Below are 14,482 nucleotides of genomic sequence, written 5' to 3'. Positions count from 1 at the left end.
TTGGACAATAAAAGTTACAGGGCTGAGCTTGATTTTTGCAGGTTTGCATCGTGTAGTCCTGCCCTATGCAACTGTAGATCTAATAAAATATCAACTCAGAGTTTTTGCTTGTCTGTCGGGAGCACAGGCGGCTAGTGGCACCTTAATTGGGGAGAACGGGCTCATAGAAGTGTCTGCAACGACATAAATGGAATGGTTTCCATGTGTTTGATACCATTCCATTCACTCCATTCCAACCATTATAATGAGCCGTCCTCCCCTCGCCTGCCTCCTGTGGTCGTGAGTGATGTGTTAAAAAAGTGGAGAGCGCCCCTTGAGCTTTGTGCGTTGGGCCCGGTCCGCGCTACCTGCAATTTCCGTGAATCTGATTGGTCATGGCATGCAAAGAGCCTGCAGCAACACTCCGATGTGAAGGACAGAGAAAATGTGCGTGAGTCGAAGAATCAGGAGTCAAATCGGTTTAAAACAAGCAGTACTTTGCCCCTCTTTTATACGCTTTGCGTATAATATATTATATTAAATTAAAATAAAAAGTGGGGTATTAAATGCCACCTCGCCCTGCTTCCAGCAACCTGTCACTCAACCAATCACTCCTTCCGTCCACTCCCTCCATCCCCCCCACTTCCTCACCTAGACCTCCATCCTCTCCTCCCTCCACCCCCCCCTCTCCTCACCCTTGGTCAGCTCGCTGCCGAACACCACAGCCTTGGCGTTGGAAATGGTGACACAGTGCACCAAGGCCTCCAGCCTCAGGTTGAAGTTGATCAGGGCCGCCTCCACACCAATCTTGGCCATGCCCAGCCAGAGGCCCACGTACTGGGACCGGCTCTCCATGAAGAGAGCCACCACATCCCCTTCCACGAAGCCCCTCTGGAGCAGCAGGTTGGCCACGCGGTTGGAGTACTCGTCCAGCTGCCGGAAGGACCACTTCTCGCCAGTGCCTTCAAAGATGAGCGCTGTCTTGTCCCCATAGCGACGCACGGTCTCTGCGAAGATCTTCGGGAGAGTATTTCGTTCCCGCAGGTGACGCTTGACGTTCCATTTCACCTTGATGAGGACGCCCGCTGCACTGTAGGGGTGGAAGGAGGTGAAGGATAGGGTGAGAATACGACGACGACAACAACAACAACAGCTCAAAGGTGCTAAGGACGACGACAACAACAACAACAGCTCAAAGGTGCTATGAGTCTAAAGAGAACAACAAAGTTCATCTGAATGTTGAGACATGGTAGTAAACTGGGCCGTGTTCACTAGGCACCAAACAGACAGAAACAGTTTGAAACAGGGAGGGACTACCTAAACTTAAGTGCCCTAATGAACACGACCCTGATGTTGTTCCGCATGTTTTTTCCTGACTATTTAGCAGTGGACGTGATGTACATAGTGATAAAGCAATACCATCGATCTCTGTTTTGCATCTGGTATCTGGTATCAAAGTTCAAATTGAGAAATTTCTAGAATTCTATGCTGTATTCTTAAAAGTCCAATGTAGCCATTTTTATATCAATGTCAAATCATTTATGGGTAACAATTGAGTATGTTACTGTGATTGTTTTCAATTAACTACTCCCGAGTGGCACTGCATCTCAGTGCTACTACAGACCCTGGTTCGATCCCGGGCTGTATCCCAACCGGCCGTGATCGGGAGTCCCATAGGGCTCCGCACAATTGGCCCAGCGTCGTCTGGGTTAGGGGAGGGTTTGGCAGAGGTAATCTATCATTGTACAATAAAAATGTGTTCTTAACTGACTTGCCTAGTTAAATAAAAAAGTTAAAATTCGAACTAAACCAAAGCATGGATTGCTGTCATACCTTGTCGAATGACTGCTTACAGGCTAAGGAAAAACACATTTGTCATTTTGTAATTTGGGTGAACTATCCCTTTAATGAATTTACATTCATGAATATGACATTGGCAAAGGTCATCAAGAATATCATCAATTGTAAATCTACAAATACCTTACCTTAATCGCTACACATGTAGACCATGACTAAATAACTGCAAAACTGTTTCTGGATGCTCATCACAACAAGTAGAGTTAACGTCAATATGTCTTTTGTTTGTCTCTTCAGGTAATGATTCACAGGGTAACACTTATAAATCATCCTGAAAGAGACCTCTTTGACCTTGTTAACAAGCAGGTATTTGAGTGGTAATAACCAAACTTTTTTTTCCCAACAGATAGGATTGACAAATGTATTCCAGTAAGTTGTGACATCATGAATAGATACAACATTCCCCTTGAAATAAAGTATCTGTTCTTGTTCTGAGGGAGCAAGTCATTTCTATACAACATATCCTTATCGTTCCAAATGAAATACCTATGCGGGGAAAAAGTAGGGTTATATATTAATGACCACGCTAAGAACACTTGTCGATGAAAAGCAGATGATTCTGTAGGAATCTCATCGAATGTTGTAGTTGCAAAGCAGAAACAAATTGAAGCCACCAAAACGGGAGAAGATATGAGGGATGAAATTCCAAGTTGAAGTTGTATTATTTATTAAGGAATGTCCAATTTACCTTAAAAGTATTATTCAAAGTAGGGAAACCCACAAAAATGGACACCACCGTATTCATGCGTTCATAACGACAGATTTCCTAATATAACGTGTACGATTTTTCCGTCTGACGTTGAAAAGCATCTGGTCAACAGATTTACCCATTTTGTTATCAAGATGTTGGGACTGAGCTGCGTAAGGAAGCCTGGAGCCTGGAGCCCCACAGATGTAGATAGCAACACTCAACCTTTTCAGGGATAAATCCCTCTGCAACCATTGGTTCAACTTCTTTTAGTTTTTGTTGTTGTTGCAATTAATAGGCTTGAAGTTTAATGAGCATCTTTCCGGTTGATCCTAAACTATGGTAATCCCAAATTATGTTACTTTTCCTTGACTGGAATATTGCAGATAGAAGCTAACAATTCACACTTAAGATTTAGGCAAAAGACCAGGGGCCTCATTTATCAGTCACGCGTAGGCACAAATCTATGCGTAAACCATGCTTGGGATCGTTTCCACACATATCAACAAAGTACTGAGTAAAGCGTCTGAATACTTGTAATAAATGTAATATTGATGTTTTAAATTTTTTATAAATGAGCCTTTTTTTTTGTTGCTTTGTCATTATGTGGTATTGGCTGTAACGTAAGAAAATGTGGAAGAAGTCAAGGGTTCTGAATACTTTCCAGATGCACAGTATATTTTGGTATGTCATGGCTGAGCTGTGGAGATCTGCCGCAGTCTAATGTCAGCTCTTCTCTCTGTACGGTGTTCTCTGTCATATAACCATGTTGTCACACCCTGATCTGTTTCACCTGTCCTTGTGCTCGTCTCCACCCCCTTCCAGGTGTCGCCCATCTTCTCCATGATCCCCTGTGTATTTATACCTGTGTTTTCTGTCTGTGCCAGTTCGTCTCGTTTGCCAAGTCAACCAGAAGTTCTCTCTCTCAGCTCCTGTTTTTCCCCAGTCTCTCGTTTTCTCGTCTTCCTGATTTTGATCTTTGCCTGCCCTGACACTGGGCCCGCCTGCCTGACCACTCTGCCTGTCCCTAACCTCGAGCCTGCCTGACCACTCTGCCTGTCCCTGACCTCGAGCCTGCCTGACCACTCTCCCTGACCTCGAGCCTGCCTGACCACTCTGCCTGTCCCTGACCTCGAGCCTGCCTGACCACTCTGCCTGCCCCTGACCTCGAGCCTGCCTGACCACTCTCCCTGACCTCGAGCCTGCCTGACCACTCTCCCTGACCTCGAGCCTGCCTGACCACTCTCCCTGACCTCGAGCCTGCCTGACCACTCTGCCTGCCCCTGACCACTCTGCCTGCCTGACCACGAGCCTGCCTGACCACTCTGCCTGCTCCTGACCTCGAGCCTGCCTGACCACTCTGCCTGCCCCTGACCTCGAGCCTGCCTCCCGCCCTGTACTCTTTTGGACTCTGCCCTGGCTATGAACCCTTGCCTGTCCCCGGCCTGCCTTCTGTCTATCCCTTGGACTATAATAAACAGAGCTAAAACCATCTGCCTCCTGTGTCTGCATCTGGTTCTCGCCTTGTGTCGTTTCCTTTTAGAAATCTCATTCAGGCGAATGCCGCCTTCCTCACCAACGGTCCGATAGCAGGGTTTCAGTTGATTTTAGGTGTCAGGACCCTTCCGTGTGTAGTATGCTCGGGAATAACATCTGACCACCTCCTCTTCATGGCCTACGAAGAAGCGACCATCGTGTATATCAAAGAGTATCTCTCCTCTCTCATTAGAACACAAGTTTGACTTTGACGTTAAAGCAATGGTGTTGGGTTTACACTGACGCTTTTCCAGAGGCGGTCTGTGTGATGGCTCTTATGGGTTCGTCATTCCGAAGTACACCATATGTTCCATCCCTTTAAATATTGTATGATCTCTCAAGTTCTGGCCGCTTATGACCACTCCCATGTTAATTGTATTCTCATACACTCCAAGAATTTAAGACTAGCAATGGAACATCAGTTGTCATCACTAGAATTAACACTGCCTTTGTCCTCTCGTTCATGTTATGCTAACTGCATGCTGACCACGGGCTGCACCTGGCGAACCCCTGTCGAACAATGATGCTAGCAAAAATGACAAGATACTGCAACTCATCATGGCTCCGGTTCCTTCGACCAGCGTTGAGAGCGAGCTCTGAGCTACAGACAGCCCACTCCAGCATGGACGCTGCTAGTGCTTCTCAATGGGTCCCAGCGTAACCTCAAGATCATTGGCCTCTGCTGCTTACAAACAGAGATTGTGGAAGCCTAGATGAGTTACTGCAGTAATGGTTAATCGTGTCATTACTACTATATACAGCACCAGTCAAAAGTTTGGACACACCTACTCATTTCAGGGGTTTTCTTGATGTTTACCATTTTCTACATTGTAGAATAATAGTGAAGACATCAAAACCAGGATATAACGCATATAGAATCACGTAGTAACCAACAAAAAAAAAAGTGTTAAACAGATCAAAATACATTCTAGATTCTTCAAAGTAGCCACCCTTTGCCTTGATGACAGCTTTGCGCACTCTTTGCATTCTCTCTGCAATGAAGCAATAAGGCCCGAGGGGGTGAGGTATATGGCCAACAAGCCGACTCGTGGTTTTCTGAGGAGCTATCTCAGTACGGTGTGCCTGCTGTAGCTTACACGTAGTTTATCCTTCACGTCACACATATGCAGTAGCAACCATATTGGTGATCTTAAAAGCTCTTGGTGGCGTGCGCCTGCCGTGAACATAGTCCATTGTCTGTTTTGGGGATTGGTATAGCATACCTTGATATCTGCCTGTTATTATTATATCGGACATGCAGTGAGCTGCCCTGAAGGAGCCGAGCTCCACTGCTGATGTTGCTGCATCTATTGTCATCGTCTAATAAAATGGTTTCCTTTCTGAAATAAAGAGCAAAAGGCTCATACAGGAAACACGAGTGTTGCATCAGCTGATATTGCACCAATTTGATTCATCACCGTACCTTAATATAGCTGTGGACACACACACACACACACACACACACACACACACACACACACACACACACACACACACACACACAGCAATATTGTAATGGCAATGATGGAGCATTGTACATTTGTATAGTGCACAATGTATTGTGTGATGTTTTGTTGCGTTTCTGATGTAGATTATTGCTGTGGTGTGTTGTTTCTTCTTTCATTCCTGTTTGGACCCCAGGAAGAGTAGCGCCTTGGCATCAGCTAATGGGGATCCTAATAAAAACTAAATGGTGGTCTATTAGTCAACCAGGTTAACGCACACATACTCCGATGGCTGCCGTGCACAAGCTATGCGCTGGTGTTCTCGGTGACATGCTAATGCTGTAACATGCGTTACTCGCCATGCCTGTCTGTATTCCTGCTTTCCCACCACCCACCCCAGCCTCCACCTGTTTGGGCTCTGCTTTTGTTTTCGATCAGGGGGATTGGTATAGCAGTACCTTGTTTTCTGCCGGAATTAATACATCTTACATGACGCATGATCGGTCAGTGAGCTAGCCCCGAAGGAGCAAAGCCTAACGCCAAGGCTAACGTACAGTACTGCGTGTATTGCAATCTTCGAATGAATGGCTAAACTAATATGTGACGTTTCCTGTCTGAACCATGGTGGACGCACAACCAGGCTAGAGTAGTACAACTCAGCTCAACTCAGCTCAGCAGTGTGACAGATACGGGTAACAACCGATTCCCCTTCCCCTTCAATGTTTGCAGATGTGTAAGGTCAACACCACTACACCATTCCAGACCGTTCAGATCTGCAAACATTGAAAGGTTACATGGGGGCGAGGGGTAGTGGCTGTACCTGTCACCATGGTTTTGTCTGACACGTTGTTCCCTCTGCTGCTGTTGGACCAGGTCTCTCTTGGAAAAGAGATGTTATCTCAATGAGAAAAAAACCTGTATAAACAAAAGGTAAAAAAAAAAAATTACAAAAAGAAGGTGAACAGCTTATAACGCAGAGAAACCTCAGCACCTGTCTCTCTCGTGTGTCTGCGCTATGTCTCTGTTCTCTCTGAAATAACCCTCCATACCTGACCTGATTAACTCCTCAACTCTTCCCTCTGTCACACACTTTAGCTTGTCTTACAGGAATATGATCATTTTCTTGTAGGAGACATTTGCACTCCTAGTCCTAGTCGCATTTGTTGTTTTAGATCTGTTCTGCAAAGCTGTAAACTGGTTTAAGGAGCAATGACTTCCTGTTGTTGTTTCGCTCCACTTTTTTGCTTTGCTTCCTGTCTTTAAGTTTGGTTTTAAATTTTGTTTGCTTGTTCTTGGGCAAATTAAGTGGGCGCTCATGGTGTGTTTCTTTTAGGTCTCAGTTGCTGTTGCTCGTCAACTTTCAGTGGACACCCAGATGAGTGTCTTTCAGAACCCCTCTTAAAACCACAACTGTTTAGTTTTGCTTGTTGTCAGTGACTCTTTGTTAGTTCTCCTTAAATTTTTGAGCGTCAATTTTTGGTTTTCTTGCTGGGGAACGTAACACACATACCCCTAACCCCCTACTCACTCCAGGTGTCGGCCAATGGTCTTGTCGAGCGAGCTGTGAAGTCACAACACAGAGATACCTCAACAGTCCCCCCCGTCCCCCCCCCCCCGTCCCCGTCCCCGTCCCGTCACACACTTTAGCTTGTCTTGCAGGAATATGCTGCTTTTTTTTGCTGGAGACGATTACACAACTATTTAGCCATGGTCAAATTATCTGTTGTTTGAAAGGTCTTAAAACCAAGCAGGACTGACACACATGTTTCCATAAAACAGGCTTCTGAGTGACTTGAAAAACAAACCCGTGTACTTGTAGGCAGGTACACACACACACACCGCAGCCCACACTATACTCCCACTCACTGTACGTCTCTGCCGATGGTCTTGGCAAAAATGTGTATGAACTTCCAACCTCCAGAGCCCAGGTAGAAGATGAGGATGGAGGGGAGGACTTGGAACCAGGGCAGGCCCACCAGGAGACGGAGCACGAAGAGCAGGACAGTGCAGCAGGCCAGGCGCATCATCCTGGAGAGTAGGAAACACAAGTCACAATGTCAACACATTCTATCAATTTTCAAGAATATTTTCTAAGGGCTTTAAAATCAGTGGTCCCAAGTTCTGAACACAAGTTACTGTACAGTCGGTGACGTGACGAGATGGCATTTGCCTGTCATGTTGCAAAGGACACCGTGATTTTTTTTTTGAAAGGCTGTGAGGAAAAAAACATGATAAAATGTTACAAAGCATAAACTAGACCTTTACTTTCATTTACTGGTATGTCATTTTATTCTAGCACAGAGGTTGCACTTTCAATGAACCTGTGGTGTGTGGTGTGTGGTAGACTCGCCTTCCTTAGCCGAATGCACTTTTTGTAAGTCTCTCTGGATAGGAGCGTCTACTGAATTAGTGATGTGTCAAGTGTAACCGTGCATAGGCCTACACCCTGCCTATCTAGATGAGGAAGGAGACTAAAAATGTGACCTTTGACATTCGCTGCCTCCGAGCCTTTCCTGAGCAGCATTCACAGCTGGGTATGGTGGGGTCGGGGTCGGGATGTTGCTGATCCATTCTGATCATTCATGCTCTTCTCGATCAGAATAGAGGGGCCTCAAACGTTCTCTGTTCTAAATCTCTATAGGAGGTTCTCTGTATTCCACATCCATTTTCCCCTTTAAACGTCTTCCTACCTATTTATAACTTCCAGATTTAGATCTACTCTACATGTCTTTTTGGATAGGCTTTATGCTAAATTACAAGTGAACGAAAGTAAAGGTCTAGTTTATGCTTTGTAACTTTTCCAAGAATGCTTCATAACATGTTTTTTCCTCACAGCCTTTCAAAAAGCAAGGTGTCCTTTGCAATATGTATTAGAGCGGGTCGAGAGCTTCAAGTTCCTCTGTGTCCACATTAGAGGTCGGCTGATTAATTAGGGCCGATTTCAAGTTGTCATAACAATCGGAAATCGGTATTTTTGGGCGCCGATTTTTTTGTATACCTTTTATTTAACTAGGCAAGTCAGGTAAGAACACATTCTTATTTTCAATGACTGCCTATGAACTGTGGGTTAACTGCCTTGTTCAGGGGCAGAACGACAGATTTTCACCTTGTCAGCTCAGGGGTTCCAATCTTGCAACTGCACAGTTAACTAGTCCAACGCTCTAACCACTGCACTCCACGAGTAGTCTGTCTGTTACGCGAATGTAGTAGAAGCCAAGGTAAATTGCTAACTAGCATTAAACTTATCTTATAAAAAACAATCAATCATAATCACTAGTTATAACTACTGATCCAGTATAGCAGGCAATATTAAACAGGTGAAATTGTGTAATTTCTCTTACGTTCGTTGTACGCAGAGTCAGGGTATATGTAACAGTTTGGGCTGCCTGGCTCATTGCGAACTAATTTGCCAGACTTTTACATAATTATGACATACATTGAAGGTTGTGCAATGTAACAAGAATATTTAGACTTAGGGATGCCACCCGTTAGATAAAGTACCGAACGGTTCCGTATTTCACTGAAATAATAAACGTTTTGTTTTCGAAATGATAGTTTCCGGATTCAATCATATTAATGACCAAAGGCTCGTATTTCTGTGTGTTATTATGTTATAATTAAGTCTGATTTGATAGAGCAGTCTGACTGAGCAGCAGCAGGCCCGTAATCATTCATTCAAACAGCACTTTTGTGTGTTTTGCCTGCAGCTCTTCGCAAGCACAGCGCTGTTTATGACTTCAAGCCTATCAGCCTAATGGCTGGAGTAAGGTATGGAGTAACCAATGTGAAATGGCTAGCTAGTTAGCTGAGTGTGCGCTAATACTGTTTCAAACGTCACTCGCTTTTAGATTTGCAGTAGTTATTCCCCTTGCGCTGCAAGGACCGCGGCTTTTGTGGAGCGATGGGTAACGATGCTTCGAGTGTGGCTGTTGTCTATGTGTTCCTGGTTCGGGGCAAGGAGGGGGACGGAAGCTATACTGTTACACTGGCAATACTATAGTGCCTATAAGAACATCCAATAGTCAAAGCTTTATAAAATACAAAAACTTTGTTTTTTGCATTATTTAAACCAAATTGAACATGTTTCATTATTTATTTGAGGCTAAATTGATTTTATTTATGTTTTATATTGTTACGTTTTTTTTTTTTTTTTTATAAATTTTTTTAAAATCGGCAGATTAATCGGTATCGGCTTTTTTGGTCCTCCAATAATCGCTATCGGCGTTTAAAAATCATAATCGGTCGACCTCTAGTCCACATCACTAAGGACCTATCATGGTCCAAACACACCAACACAGTCGTGAATTGGCCAAGCGTCATTGTAAAAAATCATTTGTTCTTAACTAGTTAAATAAAGGTTACATTTAAAAAAATAATAATATTTTTTTTTTTTTAAAAGAGGGCACGACCACACCTCTTCACCCTCAGGAGGCTGACACGGGCCCTCAGATGCTCAAAAAGTTCTACAGCTGCACCATTGAGAGCATCTTGGCTGTCTGCATCCCCGCTTAGTATGGCAACTGCTTGGCATCCGGCCGCAAGGTGCTACAGAGGTTGGTACGTACAGCCCAGTACTTCCCTGGGGCAGAACTCCCTGCCAATCAGGACCTCTGTACCAGGCGGTGTCAGAGGAAGGCCCTAAAAAATGTCTAAGACTCCAGCCACCCAAATTATAGACTGTTCTCTCTGCTACAGCATGGCAAGCGATTACCAGAGCACCAAGTCTGTGACTAAAAGGCACCTGAACAGCTTCTACCCCCAAGCCATAAGACTTCTGAACAAATGGCTAACCGGACTATTTACATTGACCCCCTCTATTATTTTATTATCTTAATTGTTTTGCACTGACTCTCTTGCACTCGCTCTTTGCACACTGACTAGACTCTACGCACACACTCACACATACTACACTCCAACACACACACACTACATACAAAAAAAACACACACACGCATATTGACACGACACATATAGACGCACTTTCCCACACGCTGCTGCTACTCTGTTTACTATATATCCTGGTTGCCTAGTCACTTTTACCCCTACATACTGTATTACCTCTACCTACCTCGTACCCCTGCACATTGACTCGGTACTGGTACTCCTTGTATGTAGCCTTGTTATTGTTTTCATTGTGTTACTATTTCCTTGTTCTATTAAAATATTTGTCTTACTTTTTAAAAACTCTGCACTGTTGGGAATGGGCTCATAAGTAAAGCACTTCACCTGTTGTATTCGGAGCATGTGACCAATAAAATGTGATTTTGATTTGTTTTTGCAAGGTCCAGTTTGGGAATGTCCTGACCACAAGGGCTCTCCAGGCCAGGCACCAGGCCAGCGCCATATTGACGTAAAAACAAAGCCAAAAGGTGTCTCTGCCTATGACATATTTTGGTATCAAAGAATTATAAAATTGGCTATGGGCCATTAGTGTCATGTCAGTATGCAGTAGGCTATGCAGTAGGCTACAGGTGAGAAATGTTGTTTGTTACAATTTTATCTGTCCACTTACAGAGCAAGCTTGGGCTCACAGATGACATAAAAAAAAATATTATTTACTGTTGGACAAACAGATCAGAACCAGCACAGAGCCAGAGGGCAGAGGATACCAGCGGTAACAATAATGTGTTGACGTTGGTCCATCTCAATGCTATCTGATATGGCCAGTGCCTTTTGTTAATGAGATAGAAACCTTTATCTGACGCGACTATCTATGCATCGGTGTCAACAAGAACACATGATTCTTATTTATAATATTTTCTGTTAGGAGGCGGGAGCATGATTATGATAACAAATTATCGCTTGCGTCAAAGTGCTCATCATCAGCGGATATAACACCATCTGGCCAGCATGGCAATAGGCTACATACATTTATAATGTAGCCTAGGCTATGGCCCACAGAAGATGATTAAACATAGCTGCGATTAAATAATATGACTATTTAGGCTATAAATCATCATTCAACATCACAACTTACGCAGGGGCTTGGAAAATGAGAATGTTTGGCAACCTGCGCATCTATAGATGGTCTATAGCTATAGCCTACATCCCGGAAATTTAAACGCGCGTACAGTAGCATCACAGCAGCAGTACTGCGGTAGTAGGGAGAGAGAGAGAGAGAGAGAGAGGCAGGCTCACTGCTGATGGGAAATTAGAAAAAGACTCGACCAACACCAGCAGCTATTTCCATGTGCGCGACCCGACCAAATATAAATCAGAACCGTTACATCTCTAAAAGGTTTCAATCATGTACATCCGATCGAACGTCCATGGTGTCGATCGACACCTATGATAAGGTGATAGCAACATCAGCAAGGTTGCATGTGTCGCTATAGTGCGCAACGAAATACACACCAGAATGGAAGTGGTGGTGGCTATTCTGTAGCCTCTCAATTTAGTGTGTCAACGCTGGCCGATTTTCGGCCACACGCCCTCTTGGCACGGACAACATGTAATATTAGGGTATTCTACATAACGGAATAGAATCGTCCAACAGATTCGAACCTGGTCCATTCAAACACAGGCTTCCATACACTGGCAAGGTTGTTAAAGGACAGTTGGTGAAGCCTACGCTATTCGGACCTCACTAGGCTACTAAATAATCATGGAGCCGGAAACCAGCCCATTGAGGGAAATAGAAATGACAAGTGGTGTGAGTGTTCTCCTTTGACATACCTTGTTTCACGTCCCCCACAATCACAATAATGTGCGTATTACACCGGACGTGGAACCCGTTTTGTAGTCTACAATTCCGCCTTGATCGGCTTAGCAAAGCCTTCCACCGCTCTCTGGCTTTTACTTGTGCGTTGGAACACACACACCCAACACACACACAGCACACACACCAGGGTTTCAGCGAACTGCCCTTCCTCCTGTAGGATTATATCAAATTCGCCTGCCTCCTTGGTTCGACTTTGCCCCCATCTAAATCATCAGCTAATTCATATCGTCAGTATAATTTTTTTTCCAGCTTCATTGTAGCCATGAGCTCTCTCGCTACAGTAATTCAAACGACTATAATTTTCTTAGTTGAGCCCGCCCCCTTCGTATACACTGTTATGTGTAAACGATGAGTGGCATGACCTACGACGAATCACAGCGCCCATAGTTTATAATTGACTCCGATAGAGGTGGAGCTTGCAGCAGAAATTCTGTCAAGGAAATGCGGCCCTGCAGACGAGTGGGTGCACGACCGTTTCCACCCGGTAGTGACATAGGCCTGATGCGGGTCTATGAGACGCACGTAAAAATCCTCACAGCATCAAATCTTAGGGTAGGGTAGATCACCGTATACAGTCATATCGTGGGAGCCGCTCACTGTACCAGACCTGCGCATAACGGTAGTTCTAGTCTGTCCATAATAAACCCAGGCCTCCACCAGAGCGCAGCACTGGTACTGTTCGGATGCTCGGATATGGACCGAGGTAGGTGCAGGGTTCAATAAGGCATTCGTTTCACACCATAACCACATTCTTCTATGGCAATATAGTCAGTGAGGCACTGTGCAGGCAATTGTTTTTAGGCTGCGAAAATTATCACAGGATAATACTTAATCATTTACAGAAAGCCCTTTTTTAATTTAATGAGCGTGCCTTGCGGTTGCTTGCTATTTTGCAAGCTCTTTCTAAAGCAGGAAGTGTGAATAAACACTTGGCCAGTTCGGTAGGCTATAGTCAGAGGAAACCACTGGGCACACCACATCAATTCAACATGGAAATTCGGGTCATTTGTGGTTGAGACGTTGATTAATGGAATTTCAACCTTTTACTCGCAAACTCAAAAAAGCACAATAAAGTTGAAATGGGAATACAATGTAAGATATGTTGTATTTATACAACAACTTAATATGTTATCACTGTGCTTCAACTAATAGCACAACCAAATGACCTGTATTGCAGTTGAGGTTACATTAAAAAAAAAAAATTGTTGTGTAAGTGATCAATGCTGTTCGAGGTTCTGCACAGATATTTATATATGTGAAGATCTCCACTGACCAGAAACCTTTGCATTCTATCTTGAACACACACTTTCTATGATTACATAAGACTTTTATAGTTACAGTAACCTCAATGTTACCATGGATTGTGTTACTCGTTTTAAGGTTGAATAAAAACTTTGACATTAGTTTGTAAGATAGGCTATTTACAAAAGTCACGTAGAATTGTGTTAGGTGGACAACTCAACCAACATTTAAAGGACATGTATCTAAGGCTCGGATAGTTTAATCTGAGCCACTGGCTTAAAATCCTATTCTTTAACTTTAATTTTTTATTTAGTTGGAGATGTGTTCATTGGCCGTAGTTTATGCCTACTGTTACGGATACAGTTATCCTGTGTGTGCGTTTCTTTTCTCTCCTTCTCCCCTCACAGGTGAAAATCATCACTCCCCAATCAGTCAACAATCAACCCATCAATCAGAAGACACACCTCCTCCTGTTTCCTACCCAATCACAGTTCCTTTCCCTTGGTTTAAAAACCCCATCAGTTGTTTGCTCTAGAGCTCAATCTCTCTGTGTAAAATGCCATGTATGTAGATCTCTGTGTTTCACTCTCTCTTTGTGTCTTAAACCTCTCTTTTGTTTGAGCACCTCCATATCACTTTGTCATCTCCTGTGAGTATGGTGTTTGCTGGTGGGAAAAGGGGAAACCAAGACAAGTCGCCCATGGGCATACGCTACCCGTAGGTGAACTTTGTTAAATACACTAGTTAGAACTGGGCGGACCACCCACTGTATTTTTGGTTAGTTAGCTGTTAAAGTAGGCTAGTCTAGCTTAGGGGTGTTTTTGTATACTTATTGTTTCTTTCCTTGGGTCCAGCTCAGCCCCTTTTCCTGCTCCCCCCATTACTGTGTGTTTATCAAATAAACCTTGAGTTTGAGGGTAGATTTCAGTTGTCCTGGTTATTTCGTTCACACTTTTACTTTGTCACAATTCTAATTTGCATGAGTTATGCGTCATTACCATCCCCCCTAGACTG

General features: G+C 43.9%; 1 protein-coding gene and 1 long non-coding RNA gene across 2 annotated transcripts in view; one reads left to right on the top strand and one right to left on the bottom strand.

Moving 5' to 3' along the window:
* Positions 1-12,826, bottom strand: part of LOC110523945 (long-chain fatty acid transport protein 4) — a 28,862-nt gene extending 16,036 nt beyond the window's left edge. The window contains exons 1-3 of the mRNA XM_036977677.2: positions 12,181-12,826; positions 7,372-7,533; positions 675-1,069 (exon numbers count right to left, since the gene is read on the bottom strand). Coding sequence (XP_036833572.2) covers positions 675-1,069; positions 7,372-7,532 — 556 coding nt within the window. The 5' untranslated portion in view covers position 7,533; positions 12,181-12,826. The remainder of the gene's footprint in view (positions 1-674; positions 1,070-7,371; positions 7,534-12,180) is intronic.
* Positions 12,659-14,395, top strand: LOC149983300 (uncharacterized). Its single transcript, XR_016496084.1, has 2 exons — positions 12,659-12,929; positions 13,876-14,395. It is a non-coding gene; the product is annotated as an uncharacterized LOC149983300 (long non-coding RNA).
* Positions 14,396-14,482: the final 87 nt, after the last annotated feature.

The sequence above is a fragment of the Oncorhynchus mykiss genome, chromosome 5 (genome assembly GCF_057628025.1).
Source record: "Oncorhynchus mykiss isolate SJ-2025 chromosome 5, ASM5762802v1, whole genome shotgun sequence".
NCBI lineage: Eukaryota > Metazoa > Chordata > Actinopteri > Salmoniformes > Salmonidae > Oncorhynchus > Oncorhynchus mykiss.
This window is presented reverse-complemented; position numbering and strand designations above follow the sequence as displayed.